Source organism: Malus sylvestris, chromosome 3, assembly GCF_916048215.2.
Source record: "Malus sylvestris chromosome 3, drMalSylv7.2, whole genome shotgun sequence".
In the NCBI taxonomy this organism is placed as follows: Eukaryota; Viridiplantae; Streptophyta; class Magnoliopsida; order Rosales; family Rosaceae; genus Malus; species Malus sylvestris.
The window spans coordinates 26018327-26032276 of NC_062262.1; the positions used below are offsets into that span (position 1 = coordinate 26018327).

General features: G+C 33.8%; 1 protein-coding gene across 1 annotated transcript; it reads left to right on the plus strand.

Moving 5' to 3' along the window:
- Window positions 1-10536: 10536 nt before the first annotated feature.
- LOC126614399 (probable WRKY transcription factor 31) lies at window positions 10537-13447 on the plus strand. The gene is made up of 6 exons (XM_050282057.1): window positions 10537-11008; window positions 11149-11253; window positions 11417-11587; window positions 11693-12100; window positions 12526-12639; window positions 12761-13447. Exons 1-6 carry the CDS (start codon window positions 10790-10792, stop codon window positions 13358-13360), a joined length of 1617 nt encoding a protein of 538 aa, XP_050138014.1. The 5' UTR covers window positions 10537-10789; the 3' UTR covers window positions 13361-13447.
- Window positions 13448-13950: the final 503 nt, after the last annotated feature.

Here is a 13950-nt window from a genome sequence, read left to right on the forward strand (position 1 = left end):
AATCAAAGATCATTACGTTCAATGAAAACTATAAGCATTGACAAAGCACTTGCAACTATGACATCATGTCACTCATGCTAGGAATTGGACTTAACGCGATCGTGACTAGCGACCTTCACTACATATGAATATAAGTGTGTGACGATTATGTGAAACAACCTTATATTCTAGCAACATATTCATGCAAGCCAATTAAGTGTCGACCCCTAATTAACAAACACAAATAAGTTATTACTCGCACAGTTAAGCCAATTGCATTCACGATTCAAGAACTCATAACTGGAATTTATCAAATCAACTTGCATACATAGTCATGGCTTCGAAATTACCCCTAACCAATAGGGGTTTAGCCACTCATGTTCGTAGCAAAACGAAAGGAAAAGAAATTAAACATTGAAATCATAAAACGAATTACACCTAGAATGCACCAACGATGAAGCTTAAGCATCCAAGAGTCCTTCCTTCTTTCTCCTTGCTGCTGCACACGAATGGGTGAGTTTTGGGGGTTATGAATGGTGTAGAATGATGGGTTTATGGCTGGGATAGGTGTATGGGACGGCTAGGGTGGTTTTTGGTCAGAAAATATGGTGAATGGTGAAGGATAGGTGCGGCAGAGAGAGTGGTGATGTTTCTGGCGTGAATGGGACTGAATGGGCTTGTGTGGAATGTTTTGTGGCTGCAACAAGAGGTTTATTTAAAGGGAAACAGAAATTCAAACCCTAGGTTGATTAGGAAATCAGAAATTAAGTCTAAGGATTCTAGAATTAGGAAATAAATCAGAAAATTAAAGGAAAGGGCAAGGGAAATTCGGCTAGGGTTTAAAACACAAAAGGAAGGTGTTTTAAAGCATAAAAACAGGAAATAAGGAAGAGGAAATGCAAAGGGGGGTGCGGCAAGGGTTCAAAAGGGTTCTAGGCTTTTGTTTTGTGTCCTAGAATGCTTAGAAAGTCTTCATAATTGCTGGAACTTTTAGGGACAATTAGGAAAAATCAAACCAAAGTAGGAAACCTTGGCTTAACTTTCCTACTTCAAGTAGGAATCCTTGTTGGAGGAGGAATCCTTGTTCTTCTAGGAATCCTCATGTGATTAGGAATCCATCTTCAATTAGGAATCCTTCGTTGATTAGGAATCCTTCGTCGATTAGGAATCCTTCGTCGATTAGGAATCCTCCTTCATGTAAGCACTTTCCTACTTCAACTAGGAAACCTTGTTCAAGTAGGAATCATCATCTTCAAGTCTTCAAATTCGTCCAAACCTTGGCTCCAATTATGTGATAATCATTCCAAACCCAATTTTGCTCCAAAAAGCTCCAAAATGCATCTTCTTGCATCCTTTGGCTTTAAAACCTGAAAACACATAAAACTAGCTTAAAAGACTACTTTAACTAAGAAAACACCATGGAAATGCATAAGAACTAGCTAACTAAGGCGCATAAATATGCTCCTATCAAATTGAAAATGAGAGTTTCCCCCTTAAAACTTATTTTCTCTCACTTAAAACCCATCCTCTTTATTTTTTAGACATAAACCCCATTTACTAGAATCCAACTAAGCAAATTTCCTTAACAAGCTTGGTTTGTCAGTTTTTATAATTCTCGTGTTCCTAAAATGCCCTCATAGAGTGTAACGTGGGTTAGGTTTGACTTATAATTAATAATAAATTTTGCATTTTATTATTTTCAATGCAATTAAATGTCAATTAACCTATTATTTGATTAGGCTTTTTTTTCTCAATTTTTTTTACCAAAAATTGTTTTATCGTGAAACTAGCTGACCTTATTAGCTTGAAATATATAATATAAATAAAAAAATATTATGGTGTTTTACGTTGAGACATGGACAAAAATAATTTCTATCAAAAAAATTATACAAAATAATGGTTGTATTTTTTTCTTTCCACAGAAAATAATTTACCTATCTATATGTTAGTACCCACTTAGAATATAAATCCTGTAAAAATAATTTACCTACCCCATAGGTGTGATATTGTAAAGAAAAAATGTATATGATTACTTTGGATATTATAAGTAATAATATGACAATATTATTTGTATAGGTAAATTAATAAGTAGATTGGTAAATTAGTATGTACTACAAAAAGGCAGATAAATTAGCTTGTAACAGAAGAATGTATGTAAATTAGTGATTTTTTTTTTTAAATATAGGTAAATAGTTTGTATCAAAAGAATGTAGGTCAATTAGTTTGTATCAAAAGAATGTAGGTAAATTAGTGAATTTTTAAAATATAGATAAATAGTTTGTAATACGTGGTTTTAAAACAGGAGCTCAATTGCTCATTGCTAGCATAATTGAAGGTGAGTAATAATAATATTAATTGACATATTTAGGTCATTGTGGCATAAGTTGTAAATATTTTATAAGGATATGTCATTTATTTGCCAACATGCCAGACTATTTGAATTTTGGATTTTATTTGGATGTTTATTATGAGGTGGGTTTTTCTCTAGACAATATCAGTTACAAGGGCTTATATCTAAACAACCCTAAAATAAACGCTCACTTGATCATGGGACTACCAAAAAGTAGCCATATAATTTTACAAAAATTCATGCAATATCTTATATATTACCGAAGAAAACTTAAGGAACTGTGTTGAACAAAAAATTGAGTGCAAATAAGAACACTGCTGTTGCACGAAATATACCGAAACCTATCCCATCTTTCTAGTCTGCAGAATAGAACAACATATACAACCGATAAAAATGTATTTTTTTAGTAATTTGTCAACAGATTAGGCAATGACCGAGAGTAGGAGGGGATGAGTAGTCTGTAGTCTAGCTACTAGTAAACTTAGTTATGAGACTCAATCTCTTCGTTTTATTACTTGGCCTAATGGTGAAGAAAACTCAGGGGCAAAGGAAACCTTTTCTTTTTCTGATATAAAAATATATTTACACCAAGGGATAGAAGTATAAATTGTATTGAACTGGTCATCCATAAGAGAGTTATGTTTAACACTTTGAGGACTTGTGCGAAGTTTGATCTTTTGGACAATGTATTCATGCTAAATTCAACAAATAATCAAAATTTCAACTTAATCGGAATTAGCACACCTCACTTCAACTAATTGAATAGTATAACTCGTTTGAGATTTTTTTTTTCCTTCATTTCCTAGAAATTAAGATTTAGGATTCATTTGTGAAAAAATGAGCCGGGTGAACAGAGAGATGGAGAAGGCATTTTTGTGTGTTGGCAAAAGAATACACGAATTACATTTTTATTATTTTATTGTTAGATAAACGCCAAGGGAATTGCTATTGCCACTTTAAAATTTTCATTTTGCACTCCAAACTTTCAACAGTTAGAAAGAAAAATACACTCGTGAGGAGTGTACAGAGAAATTTTTGAAGTGCAAATGACAGTTCTCAAATTGAAAAGTTAATATAATAATTGTAGGCTCCACTTATCCCATCGTAATATGTATTGATCGAAAAAGAAAAATTATTGTCATATGTAAATTGAAAAGTGTTAGATTTCTATTTTAATTAGGAAATTTAATATGTGCATGAACATATAAGAGGATGATCAATTTGAGGACCCTATGTCATGCCGTTGAACTTTTTGAACACTCCGCCTCTAAAAAGAAGTATCAGTATACCATATTACTAAGCAAGGGGGCACGGAGAAACTTAATTGCAAGCAAAAGATGATAATGCATTCTACTAATCTGATCTACTAAACTGTTATAAAGGGCTAAACTGCTAGCTTTAACTACTATTTATAGCCTAATGGGGACTAAGCTATCATGGCCTAAAATTTAGTCCCCCTTTATAGGCAAAAATATGATTCAAATCTAAATGTTATTTCCATATTGGGTAACTGGGAGTAGTCAGTGGCCCAGCTTATATGTGTAGCTGCTGGTTCATTTTTCGCCGGAATCTTGAAGTGTAGGGATTAGGGTTAGGGTTAGGGTTTGGAGAATCCTTGAGTTAATGTTAATAGTTTGAAGCTGCGGTGGGCTAGGGCTGACGCCTCACCTAAGTACAGAAAACCAAAACTTGTGTTTTAGGGTGATGATGAAGCATCAAATAGTTAATTTTGAAAAGATTTAATGCAAGGTTTTCACGCTAATTCAGGTTTAATGCATTATGTCTTTTTAAGCTTCCATTCTTTTCGAGTAAATATTGACAGAACCGTTTTCCAAATCATTTGGGAATCTTAGCGCTCTTAAAGATAACGTCCTGATGAGGACTGAGCCTTTGACAATCCTAGTTACTAAATCTGTAGCCACAGTTATATATAGATATGATATTTGACTAATTAGTTGGTCAAGGGCAAAAAGTTTGAAGTGCAACAAAATTTATATATACATATATATATGTATAGGTTTTGGTAGAAATTATAGCCCTCTTATATTTATCAAAGAGTACAGTAGCTGCCTTGAAAATAATGTCGCAACCGCGCGCTAAGAGCCTAACTAAGAATTTAACGGGCGGCTAGAAAGTTGAAATCAGGAAGGACATGACTAATCTTGACGTGGATCCTATTCAGTGATTTTTTACTTTTTCATTCTTCGTGCGTTAGTATAAACGCATCAGCATGCGAGGAAAGAGAATATTGTACTATTTTTTGTACGGAAGCATCAAGCTCGCACGCACGGGTGGTTGAACTAGAAAACGGAAGTATCAAACAAGCTTTAGTGAGGGGAGTTTTTCTCATTGCAATAAGAAAAAAAACATGAAATTAAAGCCAGTGATCGAGTTAGTCGTAGTCTAATCCTTCATTGTGTGTTACCTTTCTTTTGACAGAATTGTACCTCTCCTTAACTAATCTGGTGATCCAATTCAAACCCACACAGCCACGCTAAGCCTTCTAATTTGGCCACCAGAGCTTGGTCCAAATAGCCTTTGCTTTTCCTTGATCTTATTCCCTATCTAACATTTAGTCTTTTGCTTAATTGGTTTTCAGTTCTCTCCATGCCATCTTATTAAATTCCACCGTCCTCCCTCATATTTTTCAAACTCTATGAAGTTTTTCTTTAATATTCGACCAAACATTGAAATCCATTTCCATTTTTTTGTTATTATGCAATGCCATGCTGAATCTTATGTCCACACGGTCTCATGCTATTATATCTATTTTAATTTTTCTTTTCACTTGGGAAGCAAGATTCAAGTAGGTCATCTCAATTAAAACTGCTCAACATAAATAATTCATAGATTCGTCAAGTTTCAACCCTTTTCTGAAAATTTATGCCATTGGAGTTTAGTTTTTATTGGAACTAGACGTTTGTGGTAGGGAGTTTGTGTTGTGAAAGTAATAAACACATTTAGTGAATAAACACATTTAGTGACTTTTCAAAGTCGTGATAAGTACTAATCAAGGGCTCGTCCGGAAATGCTTTTAAAATAGCTGAAATCATTTTTTGTGAAATATTTTTTAAACCAATCCTTAGGAAGATACAAGTTAATCTTGGTTTGGAACCCAAAAATATTTTCTATAAAAATATTTTTAGTCATTTTAAAATTACTTCCAAATGAGTTTTTTAAAAGACCTTGATATATAAAAAGTAGGGTTAAATTGATTATTACACATTTAGCATGGATAAATTTTATAATTTTAGTTAGAGCACCGCAAATGCTTAGAAAAATTCAAACAGAGGATCTTGTGTACCAGCTAGGGATTAGAAAACTCCGGTTTCCCAAAGACCATACCTTCGAGTAAAATCCCCCCGCACCAGAAAATTAAGAACGATACATAATCCTTTCTTCTTCTTTTTTTCTTTTTTTTTTCTTTTGTAGTTAAACAACGAAACAGAGAATAGTAACTCTATTGCTAAGAAAACAGACAATTTTTTTAATCAAGTTCCAAGACCATCACACTTACATAAAGCAAATAAAACTACAATATTGGGAAAAATTGTAACTCTTTATAATTAAACACTAAACTATAAATTTTGTAGATTCTTTAGTCATTCTTAACTATGGTTTTAGTAACATATCATTCTTATAATGAACTGCGCGTCTATTTGATACATATAAAGAGACTAAACAATCTCCAATTCAATTGTTTTTTTCTAAATATAATTTATAAAAAAATGCATAAGAAAATGAATTATTTTATTATGACAAACGGTAGAAATACGTGAATCACAGTAAGTGAACAAGAAAATGCACCAATGTGGTAGATGTAAGTATTGTCCAATATAATAGATATATGTCTAACTCAAAGCCACCATTTAAGACTTTTTGAACAAGCTTTGCCAACCAATCCCTTAGACTCTTAATTACGCATGTATAGGTTCATCCCATTGAACTCTAGATTGACTTGAAGTATAGTGCGAGAGTCAAGTACTTCAAGCCTACGTACAAGTAATAAAACGGTGCCTAAAACTAAAGCCATGCAGATACAGAGATCCACGTCGTAAGTTTATATGCATGAAGTGATACCTACAATATGTCATTTTATTGATTATTGTGAAAAAAAATAACGTTGCAATTGGGTTTTTAGCTATGATTCTTTATGTTATTATTAATTTATGTGTTGTAATATAAATAATTAATTATTTAATATTTTAAGGTATAGTACTAGTAAATAATACAGTACTTGTTTGTATAGTTCTTGAGAGTCTGTCCACGTGAAGTAGTGGTGAGGAATGGAAGGGTAATATTATAAGGGAACTTTAACGAAAAATTTTCGGTATTGTTTATTTTAACGAAAAACTATATTTTTATACTAAAAAGTTAATCATGATACTATTCATTTTACCATTTATTTTATCTTTATCATTAAAACTCAAAGTTTCAATTTTTTTTCATTATTTTTTCTATATTATAAATGTAGAGTTCATATTTTACAGTTGATATATTTATAATAAAATTCATGTCTAAGTCTGCTGCTTTGTTTGCATGGTCTCAGATTCCTTCCAGATTCAGAGAAAGTCAGAGACAACATGAAAGAAGGTGTGATCTCCAACTCTCGCAGGATGACTTTAATTTTTACTTTTCCGTGATATTTGAACGTTCATAAAAAGTTTGTTATGGGGACGAGGCAAGATGTAGAAAAAATAGACGGCCGTGACTATGTAGAGATAAGATATATATACCAATTTAATTACGTCTTTCAATGGTTTTGACTTCATTTGTATGATGTCATGCACGTTGTTATACTTGACCAATAAGAAGAGGAGGTGACAGAGTTAACTAGGATCGATATTCATCATTTTTCTTCGTCCAACATATTACGTACTGAAGAAACTTTTGGATCATAGAGTCGTATAATGATTCATGACTTTATTCTCTTTTGGAAAATTATTTCATAGAATATATTGTTGCTAAATTGATATACATCCTAAATACTAAAGGGCAATTAAGGAAATTTGGACTAAGCCACAACCAACATGTCACTTTATAGTTTATACTATAATTAAGATAATCTCTTTGATTAAAAAAAAGAAGAAGAGAATATTGTTAGTAATAATACTCCAAAAACTATATAATAAGAGTATCTGTTTATTCACTTTTTGATTTGACCCAAATAAAAATGTCACATATTTCTCGTTTTTTTAAAGCCCAAAAAAATTAATAGTAATGCTAGGTAGACCAAGTTTTTAAACCAAACTTAGAAACCAAACGATGTATCGCCAATAGGATTTAAGCACATTTATCAACATTTATGTAATAATCCAATCTTCAACAACCAGGTCATATGGTTACAAAATTTCGTTTAAAAATTTGGTCTCCCTATCATGTTCATTATTTTTTTAAACAATAAAACATGTGTTAGTTTGTCATTGGACAAAATCAAAAGGTGAGTACCCAAATATTATCTCCAAAAATTTGATTGTGCACTCTTAATTTATTATATTAGAAAGAAAAATAAAACTCCTTAACCAGACCATAACGGTGTTATACATTTTTAAAATAAAATATTAAAAAAAAGGTAATTCTCAATTTTCTCTTTTTTGTCAAACGATGGATTTTGTTAGATTAACTACCGACAAAGTTTGAACTCACACCATCAAGATCGTGAAATTCAAATTTTGCAACCTTTAGTTTTTTGCATCTCACTTTCATACATAAAGTTACAATTTGCTCACAAAATCATACTTCCATTAGTCCAGTCATTAAGTCCCCCATTAAACGGAGACATGTTAGGCCTTTAGCCCCACCACAAAAAATTAAAATTAATAAAAAATTGAAATTTTTTTATTACTAAAATTAAAATACAAAAGAAAAGAAAAACACTCGCTGCCACTCTCATCCTCATCCTTGCAACCTCATGCACATGATACCACTGGACTCTCCCCACACCAATGCAGCCCCCTCTATCTTTATCCTAGCGAGTACTCTTCACATCTGCATCCATCTGCGCGTCGAACATGTTCTTGTAGTACATGTTCATCTCGAACGCTTTTCAAATATAACGAAATGACGCAGTCGATGGTTAGGAGGAGTTAGTCTGTGTGGGGGACAGACGAGTTTAATCGCTTGGAAACAGCACACTTGATGTCGGAGACCGATCGAGTCGACGATCTGGAAGATTGGCACGCTGTTCTAGTTGGGCGATGGAGTTGATCACATGCCTGCTATATCAGCAGTTAACAGACAAATTGACAGACAAGAAGACGAAGGTTTGACATTGTAATGAATTCGAAAATTGATATATGACATTGCAATGTTCAAAAGATAAGGTGTGAGTTTGTTATCTGACCTAAAGTTGAGGTAGTAAAAAGTAACTTACCCTAAAAATAATATTAGAAAAATGCAAGTTTTCAAGTATTAATTTTGTAGTTCAAGTTGTTAAGAATGTTTATATTACATTGAGGACTTATATTAATTTGAGTCCCCTCTCTTCCACTATCACTAGTGTCTTCGTGTATATATAAACCCTAGTTTCCAAAGGGTCTTATAAAAAACCCCATTATCTCACTTTGAGTTAGTTGGTAACTTGGTATGAACAAGTGTGTGGCGGTAAACTACATGGGTTGCCTTATAAGTTAACACACATTAACACGTGTATTATGTTTATGATTTACTAAGCAAGACTTAAGGATTGTTAAGCGTGTTTAAGGTTTATTATTTTAGACTTAAGGCCTAATGTTATGATTTGAGTAAATTCATACCATGTCAAGTATCAGTAACACATCGAAAAATCTCATTCGTTTTACACATTTTTTTCTTTTGACCAGTCCGTTACCTATTTATATACATACTTCACTGTCTCAACACCCATTTGTATCCTATTTTAGGTTCTATCACATTGTCGGGTGACTATACATATCCAATATTTGAATATTGGAACACCAAAACTACTAAGACACCTCTTCTCTTCTATCTTTGGAGACTGGAAAACTATTCAATATACTACATTTCATAATACAAGTGGTTGAATAATTGAAAAAAAATTACACTTATATTCACTTAATGCACTGAACCATGTGTACTAAAAAATTTATTCTTGATCCAAAACGTGGGCAGTCTAACAAAACATTTGTGGGACCCAATATAGTTCGCAAGGGAAGCTTGACCGTCTATATCATTGACTACCTCCCCCTCCCCCTCCCCTTCTCTTCACATGAATTACGCCGGACCAATAGGAACAATGCATTGCATACATGGGAATCAATCAAACCCACTTCTTTGACAAACAACACTTATATTTTAATTTAATAGACTAAATTTGTGGATTAATTCTAAACTAAATGACATGAAAATTTGAATTATAATTTAAGTGTAAATTAATATGCTTATTTTTTTTATTGGTGATACATTATTTAGTATGTAAATTTAGTCTCCCTCCTTCATGAAAATTATAAAATTTCAACAACCTTTTTTAATTCTTTTCTTGGAAATTTTTCTATGAGTTTTACCATTACTTGTAGTAATTTCAGTAGGTATTAGTGCTACTAATTATCATTAATTTTGTGCTAGCAAAGTTTTGTTGAGTAATCGCTGGATAAAATATGATATTGTTTCTTGGTATTTTGATGAACGACATTTGAAAATTAAAAATGATATATTAATATGAAAACTAAATTTTTTATTTTTCATACATTCAATTGAGCATATATACTTGTTTTACAACAGAAAAGGCATATATAAACTCCTCTGTTGTCAGCTGGTACATGCATGCTGCTTTTAATCCTCTCAATTTCTTTATTTTTTTTTTGGTTTACGTATATATAATATTTTGATGAGATGATTCTAACAGACGAAAGGAAAATTTGCATTAATTAATCCTTTCTTTAACCCTCTAAACCCAGGGAAGTTTTTAGTTGTGACGGGAACACAGATGGTACATCATGTATTTTATGTAAATTGTGAGAAATTTTATTTTTTAAGTTATTAACTTTTTAACACATATATCCCACAATTTATATAGCGACACATGGTTTATCATCCCGTGTAACGGTCAAATTGAAAAATCTCCCATAAACCCCCTCTCTCTCTCTCTCATGTAAAGCCACGTGGTCCCTTGACGCACCACCTGACCTCACTCCTCTATTCTCTACAGTACTATTTCTTGATGTTCTTGTATAAGATCTCACTCATTTTCTCATGGTCTTAGTCCAAACTCTTTTAAAGCCGAGTCTGTTGCATCTCCTATGACTTCAAACTTCACTACTCCCTCTCTCTCTTGTGCTTAATTATTCCTCTTTCCAAACCCTTCAAATATTGATATGGACAAAGGAGGACGGCTACATGCCCGTCCAGAGCTCGCTCTTGTTGTTCTTCCTACCACAGTCATCGTCTTCATCACCAACATCATCACTCCCAGCAGACCAAACCTATAATTAATCGAAACGTTAAACGCATACGATATCCATCATGGAATCTTCAGCTAGTGATCATTCTATTCACAACTGCAGATTCGTACTTTCTTCTGAGACGACGAATGATCACGATCATGGGAAACGAGTGGTCGGTGAATTGGACTTCTTTGCTGATAAGGGCCGTTTGAAAGAAGATAGAGATCACACGGCTGAAGTTAAAGAAGAATGCGATCGTCACGGGGTTGGTCAAGAAAAGCAACTACCCGACGTAAATGTATGAAAACTACTCTATAGCTGGTTACCTTTTATTGACTGCTTCTATATTTTGATTTTTTTTTTCGTTTTTTTTCTTACACTATCTGAATTTTAGTGCTATTGGGTTTGTTGTTTTTTCGCTAATTTTTATAATATTAGATTGGATTGAATCTTCTTACAACAAACACCAGTAGCGAAAAATCATCCATGGATGATGGAACTTCGTCTTCCCATACTATGGAAAACAAGCATAGAACAAATCAGGTACATGTACATGGAATATGTAGTCAGTGTTTTTGCTTCTTAGCTTTGAAAAATCGGTAGGATATTCTCTGATATTCTTTTTCCGCAAGTGTTTAGAAATAATAAACTAAAATCTTAATTTGAATTGATATTTAAGTGAAAGTATATAATATTTTGGCTGCAGCTGGCAGTTCTTCGAGCTGAATTAGGCCGTATGAACGTAGAAAACCAACGGTTGAGAGGTGCGATTCATCAGTTAAACACTCATTACCAGGCGTTACAGGTGCACCTTGTGACACTGATGCAACGCCAGAAAAATCAAAAGACTGATTATCAAACTGCAGAACAACACAAGGTACATATATATATATATATAATATTGAACCACACATGATATATATTGATTAATTATGTCTTTAATTAGTTTTATTAATATCATCACGTTCATGGGTTTGGTTAGATGAACATAAATGGATCAGTGGTACTAGAAGAGAAGCAGATGATGAACGGGATTAATAATCTTGCTCCAATACAATTTATGGATATGGGAAGGGCTGAGAAAGATGAGCTTTCACAGTGTTCTCATGAAGGCTGCAGATCCCAAGATTGTTCCGGGTCGCCCCCTCGAAACGACATCGTCGAGTCAATGGAGTGCTGCAAGAGTACTAGTCATGTTCACAGGGATGTTAGTGGAAGAAGTCGTACTGCTGGGGGGGAAGATAGCCCTGACCAAGAACTTCAAGGGTGGATTCCTAAGAAGGTTCCCAAGTTGATAAGCCCTAGGGAAGTGGATCAACCCTCATCTGAAGCCATGTCCATGATTAAAAAAGCTCGTGTTTCAGTTCGAGCACGATCTGAAGCTTCCATGGTATGAAACTAGCTACCTTGACATCTGCTTGACTAATATGATCTGAAATTTACAATCTAAAACGTAAGTATCTATATGACAACATTAATCTTAAAAGAATATTAATTACCTTCCCACCATGATCCACTCTCATTGAAATGTTTTTTCCTAATGAGATGCGTGGACAAATTATATACCTATATAGGAACATGTTCATTTTTTATCATTTCAAAAGGACCTTGATTCCTTAAAACATGCAGAAAATAGGAACTGTTGGAATATAATTCAAAGATAGAGAAACTAAAAAGACCAACAGAAGTGTATGGCAAGTTTAAAAACTTCATAATCTTTTCTGTATAGCTCTACCTCATTCTTGATTGTCTTAGCTATTTGAAGAAAGTCAAATACACAGCCTAGCAGTCATAATATTAAATTTGATCCTGCAGATATCTGATGGATGCCAATGGAGAAAGTATGGCCAGAAAATGGCTAAAGGAAACCCATGCCCTCGAGCTTATTATCGTTGCACCATGAGAAATGGTTGCCCGGTTCGCAAACAGGTATACATTTTTTTCTCTTTATAGATTAACAATCTGATAGCATAACAAGTCAAATTGTTAATTTGACACGAGAAGTGAGCTCTTCTAACAAAGTGGACTGGATTGGGTTCCTAACTGACAGGTACAGAGATGTGCGGAAGATCGAACAATACTTATAACAACATACGAAGGCCACCACAACCATCCACTCCCTCCTGCTGCAATGGCCATGGCATCTACTACATCAGCATCAGCATCAATGCTTCTATCAGGTTCAATGCGTAGTGCTGATGACCTAATAAGCTCAAACAGCTTCCTAGCAAGAACTGGATTGCCTAACTACCCACCAAGCTTGGCAACACTTTCGGCCTCAGCCCCATTTCCTACTGTCACCTTGGACCTCACTAACACTCCCACTTCCTCAGAGATGCCACTTGGCCAACCAAACCAGCTCCCTCCAAATTTTCCTCACAACAATCTTATGTCTGTGCCACAAATTCTAGGTCAAGCCCTTTGCAACCAATCCAAATTCTCGGTTCTCGATAGCCTTCAGGGGTTGGATAGTACTACACACTCACTGGCTGACAAAGTCAGTGCAGCAACGGCGGCCATCACAGCGGACCCTAATTTCACAGCGGCTCTGGTAGCAGCCATCACCTCTATTGTTGTCAATGGTCATTCAAACAATAACACCTACAACAATGTTGCTACAAGAAACAATAGTGACGACAATACAGAATAAGTCATTTTCGTTGTTAATAATAAATATAGATATGTAGTCAATTCTTCAATATTTAACTTGAGTGAAAAAAAAATCTCATTGATTCAATCTCTTTTTATTTATTTTTAATTTAGTGCGATTTAGAAACGTGTGGGATTATATAGACTTTCTAATATCAGGATGAATTTATTTGGAAAATTTGGAAAAATAGCCAAAATTTAGACCATGAATTGAAATTTAGCCAACCTTTATAACTTTTCGTAATTCTAACCAAAACTTGAAATGAAAATGCTACAATACCCTTTTTAACTAAAATAATTACAAAACTATATCTTCTCCATCCATTCTTTGTGTAGTCTTTTCGGCTCTGTCCCATAAAACAGTTGGTATTGCTCCCGTATTAATTTTGTTTTTTCAAAATAACTACACCGAACCCTAAAACACCACAACATCAATCCCCGTTGCCAGCGATCAAAACCCTAACCAATTTCCCACAGAGATCTGCTCCAAATTCTGCATATTTTCTCAAGAAAGTCTGTACACTTTATGTTTGGTGGATGACTATTGAAGGTTTAATTCTAGAGCTTTATGAAATCTTGTTAAATATATCG

Coding starts and splice junctions, on each gene's coding strand:
- LOC126614399 (XM_050282057.1), top strand. CDS start 10,790: ATGGAATCTTCAGCTAGTGATCATTCTATTCACAACTGCAGATTCGTA. Junction 11,254..11,416: donor ACAAGCATAGAACAAATCAG/GTACATGTACAT, acceptor TTTTGGCTGCAG/CTGGCAGTTCTTCGAGCTGA. Junction 12,101..12,525: donor CACGATCTGAAGCTTCCATG/GTATGAAACTAG, acceptor TTGATCCTGCAG/ATATCTGATGGATGCCAATG.